At 40.4% G+C, this 24,934-nt stretch overlaps 1 protein-coding gene across 1 annotated transcript in view; it reads right to left on the minus strand.

Moving 5' to 3' along the window:
* The window catches only part of LOC127003742 (phosrestin-2-like), a 115,666-nt gene that overhangs the window by 66,214 nt on the left and 24,518 nt on the right, over positions 1-24,934 (minus strand). The window contains exons 2-3 of the mRNA XM_050870724.1: positions 18,729-18,838; positions 14,056-14,203 (exon numbers count right to left, since the gene is read on the minus strand). Coding sequence (XP_050726681.1) covers positions 14,056-14,203; positions 18,729-18,833 — 253 coding nt within the window. The 5' untranslated portion in view covers positions 18,834-18,838. The remainder of the gene's footprint in view (positions 1-14,055; positions 14,204-18,728; positions 18,839-24,934) is intronic.

Genomic DNA, 24,934 nt, shown 5'->3' on the forward strand with positions numbered 1-24,934 from the left:
AGATGAAAGAAAGAAAGAAAGAAAGAAAGAAGAAAGGAAGGAAGGCGGAAAAGAAGAAAAGTGTAGGGAAGAAGGAAGAAAATAAATAAAGGAGAAAGATGAGAGGAAGAAAAATTGTAGAACACCTGCAAAGAGTGAAACATTTTAATTGTGTAAAAAACATGGTGTGAGGATATTCGCATTAAGATGTTTTTGCTTGATGACAGGAGGGACACGGGAACGACGGGGAAGAGGGAGAGATAAATTAATAAAAAAAAAAAATGAAAGTGCAAAGGGTGTTGAAATTCCGTAAAAAAAAGAAAATGTAGAAAAAAATGAAGAAGTGAAAAATGGTGTTGAAAATATATAAAAATGGGAGGGTGTGAAGACAGTTTTTCTCTATCTCCACGGAAGTGTTTTAAATTGCAGTTGCGTTGGCAGGGAAGTGGGGAGAGGGGAGGAAAAGTTTCGTTTAGTCGGCGCAACATCTGTGGAGAGGGGAGAAAGTAATCCGGAAAATGCGAACCCTTCAAAGTGATTCCTTCGTGAAAAATAAATCCGCTAGTTTTTCAAGTGTGCATATAATCCCCTTGCTCAATCGTCAAGTTCTAACATTTATCAAAACAAGCAAATGTCTCGCACAGAAAACAAGACGGCTGTTGAGTTGACTGTAGAAGCAATTCAGACTCACTTCAGCTTCCAATCCATTTAATTAACCAAACCCGGATGTCATTCATGTACTACTCTCTGATTACTAACTTATATCATTTACGCTGTGTTACACTTCATATACTAACAAATGTCTCACACTTTACACAAGGATACTAAACAATGTAATGACTTTCCTTCACAGTCCATCAAAGAGTTATCGTTACTTTACCGTGGAGCCATAAGTCTTCACGATTCATAAACAGCAAACACTGAGCACTCTGAAACTAGATGAGTATTGGATCGTATTACAAGACATTTCGCCGCCCAAGAACACATATTTAACAAGGCTTTCGTAGGAGTTGTGGGCATTTCCAGTAGTAGTTTTATGACCCTTCTTCTGTACCATGAACCTAAGGAAACACTCATTAGAACCCGACTGACTCCTTCTTTAACCTTTAGAAAATGTTAATGTGAGAAGCGAGAGTGTCTTATAATACCAAACTAAGGGTCCCTTCTCAATAAACACCATAAGGCACACAAAAGAGCTTCATCACATTACATATTCATTGAAATTACTCCACGAAACTCAAAATGAAGGCTGGAAAATCGTTTATGAGCCTGTGACCGCTGAGTAGGTAATCATAAACGTCGAGAGAAGATTAGCTCTGGAAACCTCTTAGAAGCGTAGGTCGTGTGCAAGGTAGCCCTCGACTCTACCTGCCCTTCCCTCCCGTCCTCTCCTTCATCTCCATCACCATAATTACCAAGGCAATCAAAGGGGAGGTAATCAAAAAGTCCTTAAAATTCGTGCAGAGTTACGTTAGGCAGTAGACGTCTAGTTCAAGGTACGGAGGTGAAACTTTGTTCTGCTAAACTGTTTAAACAACCTCTATAATTCGCTGAGGGTTAGTAATTATCAGGTTGCCGAGATCACAAATAATTTACGTCTACTTAATTTTCTATTTTCAGCCGGCAGGCTCTCATGAGGGGCTTTGTTGTCGACCCCAGTAGGTTAATATACGGACTAATGTTATTTTTTTAGTGGCTTCTGTGATAGTGTGTGTGTGTGTGTGTGTGTGTGTGTGTGTGTGTGTGTGTGTGTGTGTGTGTGTGTGTGTGTGTGTGTGTGTGTGTGTGTGTGTGTGTGTGTGTGTGTGTGTGTGTGTGTGTGTGTGTGTGTGTGTGTGTTAGGCATTGCGTCACTCCCCTCCCTTCCCATTAGCATGAAAAAAAGTCTTGTCAAAGTTTCCTACGTGAGCGGGACGAGTGGAGGTGACAGGGCGGGGAAGGGGCACGAGAGACAGAAATGGGAATAGAATGAGGAAGTGAGAGAGATAGAAAATGCATACACCTGAGGGAGGGAGGGAGGGAGGATGGTCACATTACTTAGTCTTCCAGTCTTTCCCTCCTCTCCCTCCCTCCACCGCCCTATCCATCGCTCTCCCATCATCTTGTTTGTCTCCTTTTCCATTAGCATTTTTAGCCAGATCCTACACTTTTATATCTTTTTGACTAATTGATGTTCCTAATTCTTCATAGACTGCTGCTATTTCTTATACTACTACTACTACTACTACTACTACTACTACTACTACTACTACATTTTTTTTCTACTTTAACGGGCCTCCATCCATTAGAGTTTCGTGTGAGAGGTATCTTTATCCTTTCACACACAAAAAATACTACTACTATTACTACTACTACCACTTACTACTACTAATGCTGTTGTTGCTGCTTTAACACACACACACACACACACACACACACACACACACACACACACACACACACGTCACCTTTCACGTAATCTTGTAAGAAGCAATTCACAGCCAATCTCCTGGTACTTTCCTCCTCTTCCTTTTTCTCTTCCTCTTTCTACTCCTCCTCCTTCTCCTCCTCCTCTTCCTTTTCCTCCTCCTCTTCCTTTTCCTCTTCTTTCTCCTTTTCCTTTTTCTTTTCTTCTTCTTTCTCTTTTGCTTCTTTTCTTCTTGTTCTCATCCGTTCTGCTACTTTTTGTTCTTGTTCTTGTTCTACTTTCTTCCTAGTCTTCCTCCTACTCATGCTCTTCCCTCTCCATAACCTCCTCCTCCTCCTCCTCCCCTTTTGTCTCTCCGCACAATACGACGCTATATCTCGCTGTCCTGTCCTTTGTAATGGTTAGGTCTCCCTACGGATATTAACCTTACTCTCTGTCAACCCGGCGTAGCAAAACCAGTCTCCTGCCTCTAATTTACCTCCTCCTCCTCCTCCTCTCCCTTCCTCGCCTCACCTTTCTATCCCACACCTTCCCCCTCCTCCACTTTCATTTCCGCCTGTTCACTTTCCTTCTTCCTTGTCACTCAGATTCTTTTTCTTGTTCTCCTTTACTGTTCTCCTTCCTTCTACTCTCCGTCTCTTGTCTTTCCGTCCCTTGATTCAATTCCAAGCCGTGTGTCCTTTATTTTATTTTCTCTTTTGCCTCTTTTTTTCGTTTCCTTGTGTATTCTAACTTATTTTCTTCTCTTAGTTCTCCATTACGGTTTTCACATTTATCTTTCCGTCTCAGAATCCTCTTCAATCCGTGTATCTTCTTTGTCTTTTCTCTCATTTCTTTTTTTTCCTTTGCTTGTGTATTTTTTCTTCTCTCTCTGTTCTCCTTTACTCTTTCCTTACTCTCGTTTCCTTTCCTTCATTTACTTTCGTCTTTCCTTTTCTCCTTTTTTTCGTCTCTCTCTGTTTTCCTTTGCTGTTTTCTTCCTCGTGTTTCCGTTCCTTAATCCTTTCCAATCCGTGTATTCTTCCTCTCCTTCGTTGCCATGCCAGCCTCCATGCTACTCAAATTCTCCTCCCTGTTCTCTTTCGCTCGGTTCTCCGCCCCCTCAATCCTTTCCACTCCATGTATCCTTCATATTTTTTCATCTTACTCCTTTTCTTTTTTCGTTGCCATGGCTTCCTCCTTGACATTTCGATTCCCTTCCCCGTTCTCCTTTATTTGTCTTTCCGTCTCTTCGCTCCATTCCAATTCGTGTATTCTTCATTCTCTTCCCCCCACTCCACTTCTTCTCGTTACATGACCTCTGTCCCTATTTTCTTCATCACTCTGTTCTTCTTTCCTGCTTTCTCATTCGTGTTTCCGTCCCTTCAGTCTCCTCCGACCCGTGTGTTCATCATTCTCTTTATCCATACCCTTTATTTTTACCTTTCAATGGATTTAGAGTCCCATTTTTCTTCTCAGTGTTTTCTTCCTTCTTTTTATCTTCCCTGTTTTCCTTCCTTCACTCATCTTGAACCCATGTTTGCTTCATTCTTTCCCTTACTTTTCTCCTTACTTTTCCTCTCCATGGCTTCGATCTCCCTTTTTTCTACTCTCTTTTGTCACCCCTTTTTTCGTCCCCACACCATTTCTCTCCAACTGGGTATTCTCTCTTTTCTACTCCCTTACCCTTTCTCTGACTTCTGTTTCCCCTTATTTCCCCTCCCCGCTTTTAATAGTCAGTTATTTTCTCAGTACCGCGTTTAGCCTTTTCCTTTCTTTTCTTTCTTTTCCCACCTTTTCCAGACATGCTTTACTTTTCGTTTCTAACCTAACCTGCCCACACCATTAAATGTCGAAAAACATGAGCCCAGGTTTGTAGATGTCAAGTTTCCCTTTGAATATGTTTCATCTCTACTTTGTTGTATTTTTTATCACCTTCCTTTAAGTACCTACATATGTTTTATCTTCTCAATATCTGGGCCACTTTTCCCTATTAACACTTGGACTTCACTTCCGTCTAATTAATCGTGTTTCAGCCACCCATGTCTCCCATTCTCGAAGACCTATATTCTATGATTCGTCAAAAAAACGTGTGTAGTCCTTTCCCTATGAATGTCCTGCGTTTCGTTAAAGTATCATTAACGAAAAACAATAACTTTTTTTTTTACACGAATCTGAGAGAAAAATACGAAAATAAAACTAAATTCAAAATTCACAAAAGAATATATAAAAGAATGTACACCCTGCAGACAAGGAAAGTTAGTCTACTGGCTCCTGTTTCGTACCTTGGCATTCATGTTCCCGAACCTTATAAACGAAATTGAGATACTTCTGTGGGTGTGAATTTCGGTAAATGACTTTATGGACACTTCCCAAGGCAATAACAGTTACCAAGTCTACTTCCTCTTCCTTCCTCCCTCTCTCCTTTCTCTCCTCCGTTCCCCCTCCAGCTATGTATAACCCGCAGCCGACAGAACAAACGAACATAACTTCAACCCACTTCCCCTCTCTCTGCCTTGCTCTCCTCGCCCTCCCCTCAGCCCACCCTGCAAACCTCCTCCGTCTCCTTCCTCTCCCACCTGCTCTCCTGCTCACCGTGAAGTAAATGAAGCAGCGTGTATTGGTCTTTGATGATGATGTACCGAGTGGCTTGTAATACAAACTCGATTTAGGTGCGGGAAGGAATAGAGTTTAACCTGGTAGCTGCGGAGATCATGTTTCTTAAAGGCCCCTCTAAGCGAATTAATAAGAAAAAACATCACTCACGCAAATCATTATATAATATTTATCAACGCATTTGTGATCAGTTTATGCATCCTCTATTTTGGGGGGTTATCAAGGCAAAAATTTGACCCGTCGCTGATACCCGGTAAAGCCACAAATTTGGCCCGTTACTGCTACCCGGTTGAGGGCCCCGCAAGAACTTTGAAAGAGGGGAAAGAGAAGGAAGGTAGGAGGAGGAAAAGGAGTAAGAAGAGAAAAGAAAAAAAAGGAGGAGGAGCAGAAACAGAGAAAATAGGAGAAAAAAAGCTGAGAAAGAGTCATAATTGGGGAAAGAAAGACAAAGTATAAGTTATATTTGTCTCATACTCAACTGCATCGAAAAGGAGAGTTAAGTGTTTGCACTGCTACGTGCGCTGTGTCCTGGGAGTGTTCCGCTGAGCTGGAGTGGACTTGTTTGTAGCAAGACTAGTCACAACTGAAGGTGAATTTCGGGTATTCATGAGAAATGTGAACTGAGACTGAAGTACTGTTATAACTTCCAACCGGTGATCAACTCTAAATACAGAGCTGCAGTAAGTGAGAGTTACGATAAAATTGCCCTTACTTTGGTCCTTTTCATGTTGGCAAATCACCAAATGTCTAATATGGCAACTTGGCCTTTGTTGCTTTATTACACATCAAAGGGGAAGCAGTGGCGGCGGACTGTATAGTTGGCTCACTGGTTAGGATATTGAATTTGTGAAGCTCCGCGCCCAATGCCGGAGAAAAGCTTATTGTGACTCGCCCAGTGTTACCTTCATCCTAAATCCGACCGTGACAAAAGAAGTGGTGTGAAACAAACTAAAGAGGCTATTACACTGGGCAAATTTTCCGTGGATCTTCAGTCAAACAACAATGCCCGCAAGCGTGGTTCTTATATTTCCGTGGTTTTCTGACGTGTCCACGATCTTCCAAAACTACGGTAGATTTCACCGAAGGACGACGGTATTACTCACCATCATCATCAGCAGCAATAACAAGAAACAAATGAGAACCACGCAAGCGGAAATCGTGGCTTGACTGAAGATCCACGGAAAATTTGCCCAGTGTAATAGCCCCTTAAGGTAAATTTTCGTAAAAGGTAACCCACGAATTTCGCAAGTGAGGCTATTTTTGGGGTAGATTTTTGTAATATGAAATATCCTGTTAATCGGCCCTCTCCGAAACTATTATTAATTTCCTTCAAACCCACAAACAAGAACTCAGCACTGAATTCAACTAGCCAGCTGAAATACTAATCTCTAGCGGAAACAAGGCGTGAGTAACAAGGTATTGCTCTCCCCCACGCCGCACAATTATTTCAGTCGAACAGAAATCTATTGTGCGCGGTTGTCCCGTAGGCGGCTTGTTTGGAAGAGATAGTGTTACACAGCCATTATGTTCTCGGTATTGCAAACTATCAAAACAACACACAAAGAATGGCGAGCCTTGAATAGCCCCGCCACGCCACACAACACACCGCCTATATATAACCAGCCATATAACGCTACAAATCATTCGCTTCGACACCACACAACGCACCCAGCCCTTGCCACAGCCGCCACATCAATACACAAGCCAAAGCAACAGCCTCATTATGTATCACAGGTGCACAATAGAGTACCAAGAAAAGGAAGCATCACAGGTAAGGCAGCCATCCCCAGGTGACGTGCAGCGGCCAGAGCAACGCGCCAGATGCCTTGTCACCTCAGAGAGTGGGGATCTTTCCCAAACGTTCCTTTTAACGAAAATGGCTCAGTTATAGGACAATAAAAAAGGCATATCTCTGAAGTGTAAGTTCGAACTGGCAGGATACACCTATTTATATCATCCTCTTAGTTTTTTTTTTTTTCTACAACAAAGGAGACAGCTCAAGGGCACACAAAAAAGGACACAATAATAATTAAAAAAAAGCCCGCTACTCGCTACTCCTACAAAAAGAATCAAAAGAGGTGGTCGAAAGAGAGGTTAGTTTCGGGAGGAGAGGTGTCCTGATAAAGTAGAGTGGCAAATTGCATTTTGTGACATCAATCGTTAACGAAAACTTTCCATCCATTCAAATTCTCATTCTGATTTTTCGCGTGTGCGCTGAGTTTGCGTCGTCTCAAACTTTCCATTCCTAATCATTATCTGTTCCACCGTCAAGGGAGTATCAAACATTTGCTTCGTTGCTTTTTAATCATAATATTTATACCTATTTTAAAACTTTCACTGATTCATTTCTCTGTAAGTTTATAAATATTTAGATATATAGGCAGATAGATAGATAAATAGATAAATATATAGAGATAGATAAATGTACATATAGGTAGATAGATAGATAGGTAAATAGTTAGATAGATAGATAGATAGATAGATAGATAGACAGATAGATAAACAGATAGACAGAGATAGAGATGCTGCCTATAGCGCCGCGAGGCTTTATTGAGCGGCCTATTGGAAGACACAAACCTGTTAGGAGAGCAGGCGAATTTTATTACACACACACACACACACACACACACACACACACACACAATTTCTTTTAATGTGTAAGCAGAAGCAGCAGTTGCAGCAAACGATATAGTAGTAGTAGTAGTAGTAGTAGTAGTAGTAGTAGTAGTAGAAGGATTTTCTTCCTCTGAGGACACTGGTTTACCAAGGGGGAAGGTCTCCTGCACTAGAAATCACCCATATTGTCATTCGCTGACAGTTAAATTTATATCAGGCTGTACTGAGTTGAGTCAACCATAATGAGTTTAAACTAAGTGTGTATATCGAGTTGCCCGCCTCAGTCACGGACGGGAAAGTGGCCAAAAAGTAATGAATATCTCTCAAAACGTAACTCTGACGGATGGAGTTTGCAGTAAGTAGCATTAGTAGTAGTAGTAGTAGTAGTAGTAGTAGTAGTAGTAGTAGTAGTATAGTCCGTTTCATTCCGTCTGTCCACTCGCGAACGTAGATGTGGCACCTGCGCATTGTTAGTTTGTGATTGCGTGAAGATTAACTTTATATTTTCAGTGATATATTTGAATGTTTATGTATACAAAAAACCTTCAAACCCTCTTATATGAACGGCAAACATACCGATTTGCATCGTTAATAATCTACCATACCAGCACACGAAAGAACAACTTGTATATCAAACTGTAGGTCTGATAATACTCGAATGATTTATAGCCTTTCAAAAACCCATATTTCATCTCATTCACGTACATAAAGTGACATCCGACTCTACAAGTGTCTATACATAAGGAATTTTGATGTGTTATGTGTAAATAACATGGGTAGCCTAGTATTCGAAATAGCTAAGCATCGCATTCAGCAGTTATTGTTTACTATTTCATGTTATTACTTATTTCGATTATTAATCGTTATTTACATGCAGTAAATTATTCAGATACCGTTTATTTGCACTTGCAAAGCCAGATGTCTTTTATATACCTGAAATGAACTATCAATCAATGAATTTGAAAAACAATTGATCGTTCGAGCATGATGTGACTAAGTTATTTGATACAAGCTAGTTTTTCCGTGTGCTTGTGTGTTAGATTATAGTATCGATGTAAACGACTGAGTTGTTTTTTGTATACATACACATTCAAATATATTATTGAAAAATAAGCTTGAATTTCTATCACAACAGTTGATATTCATGTATTCACGAACTAGAAATACGGAGGTGCCACATCCATCAAAATTCCCGCTTTGTTGGTGGTCAGATGAAATGAAACAGACTACAGTAGTAGTAGTAGTAGTAGTAGTAGTAGTAGTAGTAGTAGGGACTGCGATTATAAAAATCACAGTGTCAACAAGTAAATTAATAGAAACTTAAAAACAGTAATAATAAGAATACATGTACAAATATTGTTATTATTATAATTACCACTGTTATTTTTGTTGTTGTTCTTCTTCTTCTTCTTATAATTATTAAAACAATGATAGTGCTCCATCTACTACTACTACTACTACTACTACTACTACTACTACTTCTACTACTGCTACTGCTACTACCACTACTACTACTACTACTACTACTACTACTACTACTACTACTTCTACTAATAATAATAATAATAATAATAATAATAATAATAATAATAATAATAATAATAATAACAACAACAATGCTAATGAAAGCCGTATAAACAATAGGCTCAACACCCGCCGCCTGCTTTATTGTCACCATCTCCAAGTGGTGTGCAGTGGAGCGGTGTTTTGTTATTCGACCACAGTGGCGGGGAGCAGGGCAGGCTGATGTGGAGACGTGGTGCAAACACTGTTTCTATCTTGGAGGAAGAATTCAAGGAGGGGGCATGACGTCACAGAAGTGAAGCCAGCTTGGCTCCGCCCCCTTCCCGCCTCGGCCCTCAATTCCACCCAAAACGTTGCCCGACGGGCTGAACGCGCGACACCCACACACCTCAAAATTTTGTCTCCATGCCGGCTTGCTCTGCGTTTGGTCGTACCCACAGAGGCAGGGAATGGCAGCATAAAATTTCCTCGGTAAGATACCATGATTTTCATGGTGAAACATTACATAAGAGGCGATAAAAATGGGCTAGAAAAAGTGTAACACAAAAGAATGCGAATGACTGCCTAGTTGTAATTTCCAGGAAATCACCTGTAATTCCTTTTCCATGGCTTTTACTCACAAACATATCAAATTGCTGGAATGTAGTGGTCTTTAGGTGCTATCAGAAATGCTATGAGCACAAATTTATTTTCCAAGACATGTGAACTAAGTGCAAATGGTAGGGCCAAGGAGGAGGAGGAGGAGGAGGAGGAGGAGGCGGAGGAGGAGGAGGGGTTGTAGAAATTGTTGTTGTTCTGTTGTAGTTGCTGCGGCATTAAATGTAGTAACTATAGTGGTAGTAATAACAATTCGGATTCTCTCTCTCTCTCTCTCTCTCTCTCTCTCTCTCTCTCTCTCTCTCTCTCTCTCTCTCTCTCTCTCTCTCTCTCTCTCTCTCTCTCTCTCTCTCTCTCTCTCTCTTCTTCTTCTTCTTCTTCTTCTTCTTCTTCTATACCTTTTTCTTTTTTTTCTTTTTTTTCTTGTTTCTTCTCCTTTTTCTTCTTCCCGTGTCCCTCATCCTCCACTACCTCTGCCCCCCCTCCTCCTCCTCTTCCTCTTCTTCCACCCTCCTTTTCGTTCCCTCTTCCCCAGCATGAGCCTTGGGGAAATATAGCAATCTCGTTCTAGGAAATACGTCGCTGCCACAATTACCACACGATTTGCCTTTTGTTTTTAGAGCGGTGAGTGTGACGAGGGCAGCGGCGGCGACTTGGTGGTTGATGGTGGTGGTGGTGGTGGTGGTAAGGTAATAGTGGTGCAAGTGGTGGTGAGGTGGTGGTGGTGGTGGTGATGGTGGTGAGTGGTGCTCGAGTCAGTTTGTAAAGTTGAGTTGATCGAACTTTCTCTGTTGCTTTTACGGGGACAGGGACGCACAGGGACAACAGGAAACTTTGGCCCGACAGTCTTGAAACACTATTATCTGTGAATACGTTTCCCTGCCTCTCCTCTCTGTAACTCAGGAGGGAATACAAAATCATATGAATACCTAAACAATTATGAAGAAGTAGTTTCTGGTAGTTATATATATATATATATATATATATATATATATATATATATATATATATATATATATATATATATATATATATATATATATATATATATATATATATATATATATATATATATATATATATATATATATATATATATATATATATATATATATATATATATATATATATATATATATATATATATATATATATATATATATATATATATATATATATATATATATATATATATATATATATATATATATATATATATATATATATATATATATATCTGGGACAAAGGTCAACTGACAGCGGGCACCCACTCCTGTAGCACCCTCAGCTGCTGATGGATCTCGTCAGCAGCTCGCCCACTGTCTTGTCGGGGATAGATGCAGGAGAGAGTGCAATCATCAGCGTAAGCTGAGACAGCTGGCAGTTGCCGGAGAAGGTCGTCCACGTATATGTTCCACAATTGGTCCCAGCACTGATCCCTGTGGCACTACTGCTTCCACTGGCAAGGACTCGGACGTGTGTGTGTGTGTGTGTGTGTGTGTGTGTGTGTGTGTGTGTGTGTGTGTGTGTGTGTGTGTGTGTGTGTGTGTGTTTCTTTGGTGTGTGTGTGTGTGTGTGTGTGTGTGTGTGTGTGTGTGTGTGTGTGTGTGTGTGTGTGTGTGTGTGTGTGTGTGTGTGTGTGTGTGTGTTTCTTTGGTGTGTGTGTGTGACTGTGTGTGTGACTGTGTGTGTGTGTGTGTGTGTGTGTGTGTGTGTGTGTGTTTCTTTGGTGTGTGTGTGTGTGTGTGTGTGTGTGTGTGTGTGTGTAATTCACCTCTTGGTCTGCCGCGGGTCTCTCTCGAGACAGCCAGCCGTTCCCCTACGGAAGAGCACAGAGCTCGTAGTACCGATCTTTGGGTAGAACTGAGACTACTCACACACAACACACCGCGACAACGAGGTCACAACTCCTCGCCTGACGTCGCGTACCTACTCACTGCTAGGTGAACAGGGGGTACACGTGAAAGAAGATAAACCCAACTTATTTTCACCCGGCCGGAAAATCGAACCCCGGTCCTTCTGGTTGTGAGCCAGACGCTCTACCCCTGAGCTACCGGGCCGTGTGTTTGTGTGTGTGTGTGTGTGTGTAGGTATATACATACTTTCAGAGACAAAAAATCAAGCTACGGGTAAACATTTTATTAATTCCATTCAAGCGGCGTTTCAAAAAGTTGACATTATTTTGGCGTCAGTTTTATTTGACCAATCTGTGAGTGTTTGGTTTATCGGATAACCATTTTCTGCATTGAAGCACGGGACGAATTATTTCAACATGTGATTCGTTGAAATGCTCATTTTATCTAAATTTGGAACACATAATCTGAGTTGTTAATCATTGAGCTTCAGTTGGCTTCCCTAAAATATAAATCGTTAAATTTATTTAACGGAGTGCTCTCTATAGCAACTTCTTTTGATGAAATACAATACTGACAGGATCAAATTCTTGGTAACCACACCAGGTAAGAAAAATTTTGTTTCTTATACACGGGGAGCTTTTAAGAGTGTCCTGAGTGGCGTGATAGTCTTTCGGTGTTCAGGGAGAGCCTTCATCAGGGAGTGCAAGGCCACAGTAACACCCGCCTGAGGTCTTAAGAGTTTACGAGAATCGGGGCGCCGCCATCAGAGGGGAGTGTCGCTCATAATTTCGTTTCCTCCTGCACCGTGGCGGCCGCGTCTAGGCATTGGTGGGATGGGAAGGCAATAAGGTGACAGTAATGTCCTCGTGTGGGCAGCCATTTTGTCGATGAGTGTGTTTTGTTGCTGGACGACACTGATCGGTCTGTTCAGGTGGAAGGAATCATTCATAACCTAGGTCGTTTGTGCCTTTACGGAAAAATAGTTTATTTTAATATGTCGACAGTATTCTTGTGAGGTGGGGCGTTTTCTGTATGGATAAATATGAATATCCTGTTCATTTTCCAACACAAATGTTACGGCATCAAAGTGATCCTAACACACGAGAACACAAATGATCGGCCACAATAATGGACGCGTGGACTGCCCAGGCCGGCGCGGCTCCACGCAGATCACTCCACGTCTGGGCCTCGACGAAAACAAGTGCCACGACCATTTGTAGTACTTTTATTAACTCAGTGGATGTCTACCGTATTATTTTTTTTTTTGGCTGTCTTTACTTCAATTTTCACAATGTATCGTTGATTTGTGTTCATTCGTGTTTTAAAGGATATCACAAAATCTAACATATTTATATAAACTGGAACACCATTGCTATGTACTGACATTTCACTTGTTCCCGAAGAGGTAAAGTAAAGTTCACGATGAGCATTCAAGGAACTGATGTGAATAATTTCACAGCACACGTCAGCTTCACGAATTTTTTTTGTCAAGCATCATCTTGCTGCACAAGTCACAACTGTCATTTTTATCGGCCTCGGCATGGGTGATAATTATGGGAGGCGAAAAGGGAAGTGAAAATTACCTTACTAAGAAATAATTCAATAGAATTATTGCTGTTGATCCTTCGACACATTCTTTTAACGTGAGCCGATATTTTCTGATATATATATATATATATATATATATATATATATATATATATATATATATATATATATATATATATATATATATATATATATATATATATATATATATATATATATATATATATATATATATATATATATATATATATATATATATATATATATATATATATATATATATATATATATATATATATATATATATATATATATATATATATATATATATATATATATATATATATATATATATATATATATATATATATATTTATATTATGGAGAGAGAGAGAGAGAGAGAGAGAGAGAGAGAGAGAGTGTGTGTCCCTAGCAGAAAACAGGCAGTCAGCCAGGAAGTCTATAAATCATTCTGTCGGACTTGTTCCCAACGTGTCTGTCTGTCAGCCATTTTACCAACAATCAAACTGTTTAGCCTATCAGCTAAGCAACCAGCCGACTAGCGAAACGAACAGACAAACAAAAGCCATACAGACATTTTTTCATATATAGTTCCAATCAGCTATACATTCCAATATGGACAGGTTGACAGCTAGATAGACAGAGAGGCCGGCAGGTGTGTGTGTAGAGAGAGTAACTCTTCCTTAGGTTATGTAAAAACAAGCCTCTCTGGTATGTTACGACGACTTGATTCATTCGCTCTCCTTATCTTATTTTTTGCTTCCACCTATCTCAGTTGGTATATAGGATAAACAGATGTATAGAAGGAATGATAGACAGCCAAAATTAACTGGCAGTGTCAAAACAAAGAGGCACAAAACTCGAACAAAATAGAGAGACAATGATGAGAGTTATTTCATCACGTACACTCACCCACAAAGATGCGCAAATCATAGTTGGTCCCGATGGGCGCCCCGGCGTAGGAGCGGGCGGGCAGCAGGGTGACGGAGGGCGGCGCCAGGGAAGAGACGGAGAAGGAGAAAGGAACCGCCCCCGCCCCCAGCCTCTTCACCAGGGTGTCCTGCCGGCCGTGGAGAAGGAAATGAATGTAAACATCCTCGTCAGAACACTACAGAGTATTTAATAGTTTGATTTTCTTATTCATTTTTATTTCACAATAGAAAGAAGTTTATTCGTGCTTATTTTAAGTGTTTGATCTTCACACATTCGTTTACATTATATTTTCTTTCTAATATTTCCTGAAATATCATTTGCGTTGTTCTTCATGTACCTTAGATATTTGGTACACACACATATGTGTGGACAGACACCTAATGTGATTTCATGATCCGTACACCCAGTTTTATTGTATGCAATCATTGCTATGATTCTTCAATGAACCGTTGAGTTACATGTGAACACTCTGGCTTTGAACTAGTGAATTCATGCTTAAATTTTTTTTTTTTTTTTACGTGGTAATTGTCGTGATTATGAAGAAGCTAATGTTTAATATTGCACAATTCTACTGTTTCGTATCTCAGTAGACAATTTCACAATAATCAAGTGGAATCCGGCCACAGTAACGAAAAATGTTAATTACGTTGTTGATTCGCTCCTGTGAGCGGACACGGAGTTAAAAATTGATGACACCAAAGCTGCTGACACCTTTGACATTTTTTACTTGCATACTAATACAGAAGTTGACAGTCTAATGGACTTCAAACACATTAATTACCTCCAGAAACTAAAGTGTGAAGGTTACTAACCAACCATTCACCAAAATCTTAAAATCTAAGGGAAATTTTCTTTCTATAAATGGAACGGTTTTTTTACGAGCGGATCCTCCTATCAAGATGACAGCGAAAGACAAGCTCGCTGATATGAGCAAACAGTAGATACACAGCAGGGAAGGATGAAAGACTTGGCCCATAAAGGATAATATCGTCAGTGCACAAGGTGAAAGGATCCTCGCTTCGTATGCACACTGAATGAGACGGAGGAGGGGTGGGGGGCAACTCTTCAGGCTGGCACCGTAAATGAGTGCCCTTCTCCGTTGACCTTTCATGTCAAGTTATTTCACTTCAAAGTTAATGTTAATAGGTAAAAATTTACTGAGTAGATACAACTCAGAAAGGAAGATGGAAGGGGACCCAAGCCGTGACAAGGCGAGGCGGGCTCACACATGGTCGCAGCGAAGGAAGACGAGGGCACTCAGAGGACCGTATAGTCGAGTAGCTTTCATCCCAAGACTTCCTGAATATTGTAGAGACACGAAAACTAGCTTCATAAATTTACATAACACATTTTTCTTATCTACATCTCCTTATGTATATGAAAATGTTTAAACTTTACATACTATAGCAGTTTTTGGTTGTTCTTCTAAGATACTGAACATTACCACTGAACACGACCTGGAAGACTCGTCACCACGCCATCACGGCTACATTCACTCAGCGTTGTTTTCGTAAAAGGAACACACACACACACACACACACACACACACACACACACACACACACACACACGCACGCGTAACAGTGTGTGTTCTCTCCATACACAATGAGCTTAACGGACACTCCAACATGTATACCAGCTATCCAAATGTTTATATACTTGGGGCGCCCATTTATTATTACCAGGTAGTCTCCTGGTTTCCAGAAGGCTGCTCCTTAAAAGCGTGAACTCACTCTTCAATAGCCCGACAAACACACGTACTCGTACACACACACACACACACACACACCGACGGTACATCAGTACCTGACAGACCCATTCACCAGGTTGAAAAAGAGTTGCCATAATTTTAACTGCACTTATACACGCGTAGCAACCATAAATTTACGAGTCTGTCCAAGATATGACTACTGGCACACTCCCATTTACCTTAAAAGTGTGTTGTTATTAGAATCAATAAACCAATCAGATTTAGGTAACCAGCTTCATGACCACTCACACAACTATAACCACTTATGAATACTCGCCCTTTCACCCAGAGTCTGCCTCCTAAGTACGAACTTTCTATATTAAAGTGCACCCAACAGCCTCTTGGGCTAAAGGTATGAGTGCTTGCCAAACAATTATAACACGAATGCCTGTTTAGAACACCTAGCACACTCCCATTCACCAGGTAGATTTCCTTTGATTAAATACAAGTTGTCCCTACAAGTCAACAGACACAACTTAATGCATACAAGTTTAACGACCACTAACAGTCCTGTGGCCCCTTGACAGTACCAGGTGCTCTCAGTTGTTCAACGTAACTATATTCTTAAAAGAAAGTGCTATCGTGAATAAAAAAATAAATGCTAAGCCCAAAAGAAGAGAAAGGTAATTATTATACGCAGACTTGGGTAATCAACCTGACAATCACTCACACCCTGTAATCTAAACTTGACGGAGGACAAACATGAAGGACATCGAAATTAACTAACCTATTGTTGAGGACTCGAGGCTCCGACCCTGCTTCCCGTACGCATTACGACATCACAGTTTTCTCGCAGCTCTACTAAACCTGCGAAGGCCAGCCAACCCCCACAAGTCTTCAACTATAAGTGGGTCGTACAGCAGCCATACTGACATTCCATAAAAAAGTTCACTGATCTTCAAGACTTCGAAATAATAAGGTTCCATCACCACCACCACATCATCATCATCATCATCATATTCAGCCATTACTAATCCGCTGCAGAACAAAAGAATTTTCCAGTGTTCCAACTTCTCCATGCCTTAAGTTAGTGTACTCCATCCTTCTCGGGCAAATGTTTAATTTTCGTCTCTTAACCTGACACTCTCTACACTGACTTCTACAATTTCTGGGTTACAACTCTATTACTTTGGTGTCCTTTTGTCATCAGTTTTATGCATGGTTTGTCTAGCTAAGCCCAACTCCTCAGTCGGCGCAAAATATCTTCAACCTTTGTGTTTTCCCCCAGACCACTGAGCTCGCATCCCGTCTCTCCGTGATATACCCGGCCCATTTCTCTCAATTTATGTGTACGCTTAGCTTTCTCTTTCAATCCTTTTGTGAGGCGCAGAGTTCCTGTACTGTGTGTTAGGACCGGGAGGAGAACCTGACTGTACATCTTTCATTTTAGGAATAGTGATAGGTTACTATTATTATCAAAAGTGTTTTATCCTATTCCTAAATTCTTTCTGATTTATCTTTCGTGCGCTGTTTTTCCAATAATTGTTAGTCCTAGATAATGTATATTCCTTTACTCTTTCAAGTGCTTCGTTCCTAAGCATTATTTAATGTCCTGCAGACCGTTAAAAATAAGTTTCTTCATTTTCATCTTTTCAATTAGAATCATCTTGTCCCTCTTATGTAAGTATAATTGTTACCATGTTATCACCAAATATTCATTCCTACAGCTTCATCCACGGCTCGTCCACACCCTGCCCCCTGGGATCCTGCATGACTGCTGAGTTTTTAAATATATCAAATGCTCTCAAAATCTATGGAAGTCATGCATCCTGGTTTATTGTATTCGGCTTTTTTTTTTGACAACTCCCTATACTGTCAAAACCCCTTATGCAAGAGTTAACCAGCATCTTCACTCTTTCATCCCTCACGCTGGTAAACTCTGGAACAATCTTCCTTCATCTGTATTTCCTCCTGCCTACGACTTGAACTCTTTCAAGAGAAGGGTATCAGGACACCTCTCCTCCCGAAATTGACCTCTCTTTCGGCCACCTCTTCTGACTCTTTTTTAGGAGCGGCGAGTAGCGGGCTTTTTTTATTTATTATTGTTTCCTTTTTTTGTGCCCTTGAGCTGCCTCCTTTGTTGCAAAAAAAGAAAAAAAAAACAACGTGGCGGTGGTCTGTTGGCGAACATTCACTACGAAACACAAGCTCATTCTCTTGGCTGGTTTGAATTTAGTGTTGCAGTTATTTGTTTTTATGATTTTAGTGAAACGTTTCTCGGTTAGAGGAAGGGGACTGAGCACTTGGTTGTTATTTATGTCTCCTATGTTGCCTTTTTTTATTAATTAATTGATAAAATGGTGACTTTTTTCCAGGCTCTAGGAACTCTGACACTGCGAGCATTTTACATACTGTTGCATCAGTTTTTTTATTAATGATCAAATCGCCAGAATCTTTGATTATGTCTATAGTTAGGACATCGGCTTTACCCCTCCGTACTCCTTTCAGATTTTTATTTTATACATGAATACAATGGAATCTTCTACATTCAGCAAATAATTCTCCTCTCCGCTACCCTCCCGGCTACTCTGATCCCTGTACAATTCGGTGCTGAATTTATACACAACCATTCATTTTTATTTATTTGTCATCATTGTCAGTTTTATTTTATCAAGGTTTTTTCAAATGTTATTAGGTTTCAGATATTTACTAAGATATGCTTTCTTGTGTATTTCGTGACTGTGCATCAATCCATTTTTAAGATATATATAGTTTGGTAACGGGAAGCAAAAAAAACAGACGGGCAGACACAGAACAACGAAAACATTAGCACACTCCTCTTTACGTGTGGAGGCGGTCGATAACAATGACACGTCAATGGACTGTTAAATTTTATACACATTGTATGCTGTTAACCCCAAATACATTCCCGTCAAGCAGCAAGTGGCCGCCCTTCCCTCACCTGGAGAGGCGTGAGGTTCTTGTCCTCGTGGCTGGTGTCCTCGTTCTGCATCGGCCACAGCTGCTGCGCCTGAAGACACGCCTCGTTGCAGAACCTGAGGCCCATCACCTGCGTGTGCAAAGGGTGGTGTTAGGAGGCGAGGTCGCGAACTGCAATAAATTTCAGAAGCTGCAGATCCTTATTATCATTTTTTTTTTTTTTTTACAGCAGAGGAGACAGTGCAAGGGCGTAAAAAAAAGAAAACAATGATGAAAAAAAAGCCCGCTACTTACTGCTCCTAAATTGGTATAAACACATTGGTATAAACACAGGTAACAGAGCTGAACCTGAGGCCTGTCACCTGTGTGTGTGTGTGTGTGTGTGTGTGTGTAGTTGTAAAAGACAGCGTTAACAGGAGAAACTAGTAATTAAAAACTACAAAACAATTCAAAACCACAGATAAATGTTCGAGAAATTGTATAGTTAGTAGGGCAGACATTGTACTATAAACTATTACCGCTACATTATATTACTAAGACTTAAGAACACGGAACCTAAGTAAGGGGGGGGAGGGGGGGAGTAAAGAAAGATGGATATGTAGAGGAAACGAGAAAATATAACAAAGGATGAAATAACTAAGAAAAATATAGTTCAGATGAAGTTCGACGAATAAAACCAAACAGAAAGGTAAGGGGGAGCTCAAGGTCAAGAACTGCAAAAATAAAACTCGAAGGAAAAACAAGGCAAACAAGGCAAGCTGTACGCGCAGGGGAAGGTTTAAAATTAGAATTAAAAAGAAGGCAAGATATAAATGGATGGAAGGATAAATATAAGAGAAATCGAGGGCGAGAATTAGAAAGATAAGAAAATTGAAAAGAGGGGCGAAAGGTGAGGGAGAACGAAGGGGAGATATTACAGAAGCGAAAGTGGAGACGAGGGAGTGATAGGAGAATAAAATATGGGAGGAATTAGCGGACAGATAAAGGGGAGCTAGAGAGGGGAGGCGGAAGGGTGGCGAGAGGGGAGACGTGGGGACAGCGGACGGATTAATTAAAAGAAGCGCCGAGGTACAAGCTAGAGGAGTCAGAACAGCGACAGTATAATGAAGGCGAAGTGAAAGAGAATTAAAGGGTGGATCAAATGGTGAATGTATACCGTGAGAGAGAGAGAGAGCGGGCGGGCGGGCGAGCAGGCAGGCAGGCGAGCGAGAGAGAGAGAGAAAATTAATCGAAGTTAAGGGTAGTGCTCAAACAAGGGATTAAAAATCAGGAGCAGATTATTATTAATCCTAACGCATCTAAACCCGACATGGAACAAACAGGAAAGACTCTATCTATCTATCTATTTAATCTTAATCAAATATGAAAAGGCTTTCCACTCACTGAAAACTGTAGCCGTGATATATATATATATATATATATATATATATATATATATATATATATATATATATATATATATATATAGAAAACTCTAGACTGCTGGAAAAGTGCAGCGATAATATTGATACAAGAAAAGTGACTTAACATACCATAAGATATATCAGCTCATCAGCTTACTGTCAGTTATCTTTAAATTCTTCACACACACAAAAAAAAACATTAGACTCATCAGGCTCAAACCAGTCACAGAGATGAGCTGGTTTTCCATTTGGATCCTCAATAACGTTATATAATTACTATATATGACCGTATTTCCATGATGACCTTTTTCTAATAACTAGGATGTCTGAGATTATATACTAGAAAACTATATAATGCATACTACTAAGGTAATCATTTAATGAAACCGTCTTCATATTTTGTAAAAGAAAACCATACATCGAAATGTTGGAAAGGTGTCCGTAATGTACATTCTAAAATGAATTTGAAGAAACCTTTAAGCTGTGAACTATTGCTCTTCATTACTTCTGGTTTTCGTGAAAGCATTTGAATATTTTATTAGAAAACAAACTTATGGTTGTTGCAACGCCTTTCTTCGTTTCTCCTCGACAAAGACAAAAGTTTCTCTTTGCATTTTTAGTTTGTGTGGGCGTCACATTCCACCAATTCTGGACGCGTGGGAGCGGGTGGGCTCGGAAGTCCTTTTAAATACATTTTCTTGATTCGATTAATACGAGTGGTTTTGGTGACAAGGCTCTTTTATGATAAAAAATACACATATCATCCGAGAGAACAGGAAGGATTCAGCCTGACAAACGTTCGGGTGTTAGTGAACGAGGTCGAATTTTATTCCTAGTTCTGCGTAACAAAGATACGCAGCAGGACAACGAACACCGAGCTATATGATCAAAAGATTCTGCGATGACCACAACGAAGCTCAATAACGATGACGCTAAGAAAGACGGATTACTACAAAAAATGGGGGGGGGGGGGGGCAGATATCGATTAACAAAAACAACTGGAATCTGAGGACAAAAAGCTACGAAATGTATACATAGAACAAGAAACAAAGGTATGAAGTAAAACCAAAGCAAGATGCATATAAAAACAAAAACAAATAAAAAATTATTAAAAAAAGGAAACAAAGGAGAAAGGAAAACAAAATATTCAAATCAGAGAAAGATCGAGATTAAGGAAAAAAGAAAAGAAAAAGGAAGGAGAGAAGAAAGAAACGAAGAAAAAAAGAAAACATGAAAAAAATAATACATATAAAAAGAAGGCAAGGAAGAGGGAAAAACTTCAAAAAATACCAAAAAAGAAGGAAAGGAAAACGAAGAAACAAACTAATATAAGCAAAAAAAAACTAAGAATATAATAAATAAGAGGAATATTAAAATGAAAAATATAAGAAAAAAAGAAAAACACTCCACGAAAACACAAATATGGAGAAAATATCTAAAAATATAAACATGTAAGCGTAGAAGCGACTTTTTCCCTACTCCAGCAGCTAAGTTTTTCGCTGTATCAGTTTTCCCTCACATCGCCCAAGAATTCAACGACCTTAACCCGTCCGCTGCGATTGGCACGGATTTGGCCTTCCCTGTACCCTGGTAACATCATACTCCCAGGTCTTTCTCTGCCTCTGTGGTGGATAGTGGAGTGTTTCCCATGTGGTATTGGTGTGCTGGATATCCCCTCCCATGGTGCAGGACTTTACATTTTTCTTCATTGAATTGTAACAGCCACTTTTAGCTCCATTCCAGTAACTTGGTGAGGTTTAACTGTAGGAAACCCGCATTCAAGGGGTCAAGGCCTCCGCTCATTATACCTGGATGACAAAATTGAGTCACTGATCGGGGCTTGAACTCTCGCTTTAAACTTCCCCCATCCCCCGTTTTCTTCCAGTTGTTGCACGATAGGCCATCCATTATATCCTACACCACTTTCTTTTGTATATATGCTGTACAGGAATAAGCCCTACTTTCGGAACAGGGCTATCATAAAGGAAGGGACGGAAAGAAGGAAGAGAGAGGAAGAGTGGTAAAGTGTAGCGCTGAAGTCGGTCCAAAGTTCTTACCGATCATTCGTCCGCATTATGAGACGCTTTCGGCTCTCACAATAAATATTTCCAAAAACCACGAAGAGGATTAGATCGGTATTATAAGACACATAAGCTATTTCTAAAGGTCAAAGAGGGGGTCAGTCGGCTTCTAATGAGTGTTCCTTCAGGTTCATGGCACAGAAGAAGGGTTAAACTACCACCAGGGTCATTAAAACTAATCCAGGAAATGCCCACAACTCCTACGAAAGCCTTGTCAAATAAGTGTAATAGGGCGATGAGATGTCTTTTAATACGACTCTTAGTTAGTCTCGCTTTCATCAGTGCCTTTTGTTTTTATGGAGCAGAAGCTAGACCCATAAAACTACCCATTGAAATACTAACACAACCTCTACCAAAGCCGTATCAAATGTTAGTCTGCAAACCCCGAGATCTTCGTGAATATGGGTCATGAAGGTGAAGGTTTTGTCTTACGTCAATATGCATCCTAATCCCTTTTAACCCGTCCGCTGCGATTGGCACGGATTTCGCCTTCACTGGTAGCCTGGTAACATATGCTCCCAGGTCGTTCTGTGCCTCTGTGGTGGGTAGTGGAGTGTTTCTCATGTGGTATTGGTATGCTGGATTTCCCCTCCCAGGATGCATGACCTCACATTTTTCTTCATTAAATTGTAGCAGCCACTTTTTGTTCCACTCCTGTAGCTTGGTGATGTCTTCTTGTAGGAAATCCGCATCCAAGGGGTTAAATAAGCATCTTCAGGAATATATACGTAGAGTTTTTGGTGGTGAGTCTTGCAGCTGTTTTATTGCTTTGTTCTCTTTTCCTAGATATCCATCGTCGAAAGGGAAAAGTGAAAGAAGAAAATAAACGAAGATTGAGAGTGTTCGTAAAAGCTTGACAGAAACGATCAGAAAAAATGGAAAGACAGGAAGAAGTAGGACAAGGAGGAGGGGGAGGAGGAGAAAGAGAAGCCGGCCAAAAGAAGGTCAAGGCCAGAACGACCTCCAGACGTGACCAATTTTACATGTTCTTACCTTGAACTTTAGATGGAAGGGAGACGGAGGAGGAGGAAAAGGACGATAAGGAAGAAGAGGAGGAGGAGGAGAAGGGGGCAGCAGAGGAAAGGAAGGCGAGAGAGAGAGAAGAGATGAAATGGAGGAGAGTGAAGAGAGAGAGAGAGAGGAGAGAGAAGGAGGAGAGAGAGAGAGAGAGAGAGAGAGAGAGAGAGAGAGAGAGAGAGAGAGAGAGAGAGAGAGAGAGAGAGAGAGAGAGAGAGAGAGAGAGACACAGAGAGAGAGAGAGAGAGAGAGAGAGAGAGAGAAATCAGACCACACAGACCCCATGGTCCAGACTAGGTGGTCTGTCCTTAAACCTAAGTGATTCTACATTAATTAGATGGCTCCAAAACGTTGCATTTCAACTCTAGTTAATATTAAGTTCAAGGAAGTGACAGTCGAGCTTGTTTTGAAAAGAGTCAATCGTGTTACACTGGATCACTGAAGGTGGGAGCTTATTCCATTCTCGCACTACAACGTTGGTGAAGAAAAATTGGTGCAGTTTGAATTTACTTGTCTACATTTGAGTTTTATGCCATTGTTCCTCGTTCGCAAAGTGTCATCGTTCATAAACAATGTTGATCTGTCTACATTCGTGAAACCATTAAGTATTTTGAAACTTTCGATCAGTTTGAGAGAGAGAGAGAGAGATTTGGGAAACATTATTCTCAAAACCCTTCAGCCATTGTAATACAAACTGTTTTTTTTCCATTCCAACCTGATGCACATAACAACCACCCTCTCCCCCACACAGTATAAATCGCTCTTCTTAGAAATCGCTTCGTTTAGTTTATATGCGGTACAATAATAAGTCTATTTTTGGAACGTGGCTCTTATAAAGGAGGAAAGAAGCAAGAAAAAGAAAGAAACTAAAGGTGAGAAAAGTGAGAAAAGATAGAAAGAAGAGCCAAGACACAGCTGCAAAGAAGGAAGAAAAAGAAAGAAGGAAAGTTAGAAAAAGTGGGAAAAAAGAGAGAAAGAGAAGATACATGTGACCCCAGAGATACGAGGAAAAAAAACACATTAGGAAAGGAGGTAGAGAAGGGAGGAAGAAAAAAAGGAAGAAAAATGAGGAAAATTGAGAAAAAAGAGAAAACACAGGAGGACAGAAGGAAGAAAAAGAAAGAAAGGAAATGTAAAGAAAAAATGGGAAAACGAGAGAAAGGTAAGATCCAATTAACCTCAGATATACGAAAGAAAACACAAGAGAAAGGGAGAAAGAGAAAGGAAGAAATAAGTAAAGAAAGGCGGGAGAAAGAGAGCAAGAGCAGATCCATTAGACTTCAGCCAAAACACAGGAGAAAACGAGGAGGAGAGAGAAAGATGAGAAAGGTAAAGAGAAAATGAGAAAAAGAGAGCGAGAGAAGATCCATTTGACCTCGGATATGCGAGCCAAAACACACCTCTGGCCGCATAAACACCGACAATCGACCTGGCCAGTTGAGTGAGGGGAGGAAGGGGTGATGAAGGGGAAAGGAAAGGGAGATGAAGGGGGTTGCAGGGAGATGAGAGGAAGGGGGTAATGAAGGGAAAATGGAAAGGGAGATGAAGGTTAAAGCTGGGAGGGGGGAGGAGTGGTGAGCGAAGAGTAAAGGAAAGGGAGATGAAGGGTGTGGCAGGGAGAGGGGAGAAGAGAAGGAAAGGAAGGTTAGGTAAGGGGAAAAGAGGAGAGGAATAGGAAGGAGAGGGAAAGGAACGAATGGGAGAGGTAGTTAGATAGATAGAATGAG

The sequence above is a fragment of the Eriocheir sinensis genome, chromosome 26 (genome assembly GCF_024679095.1).
Source record: "Eriocheir sinensis breed Jianghai 21 chromosome 26, ASM2467909v1, whole genome shotgun sequence".
Taxonomy (NCBI): domain Eukaryota; kingdom Metazoa; phylum Arthropoda; class Malacostraca; order Decapoda; family Varunidae; genus Eriocheir; species Eriocheir sinensis.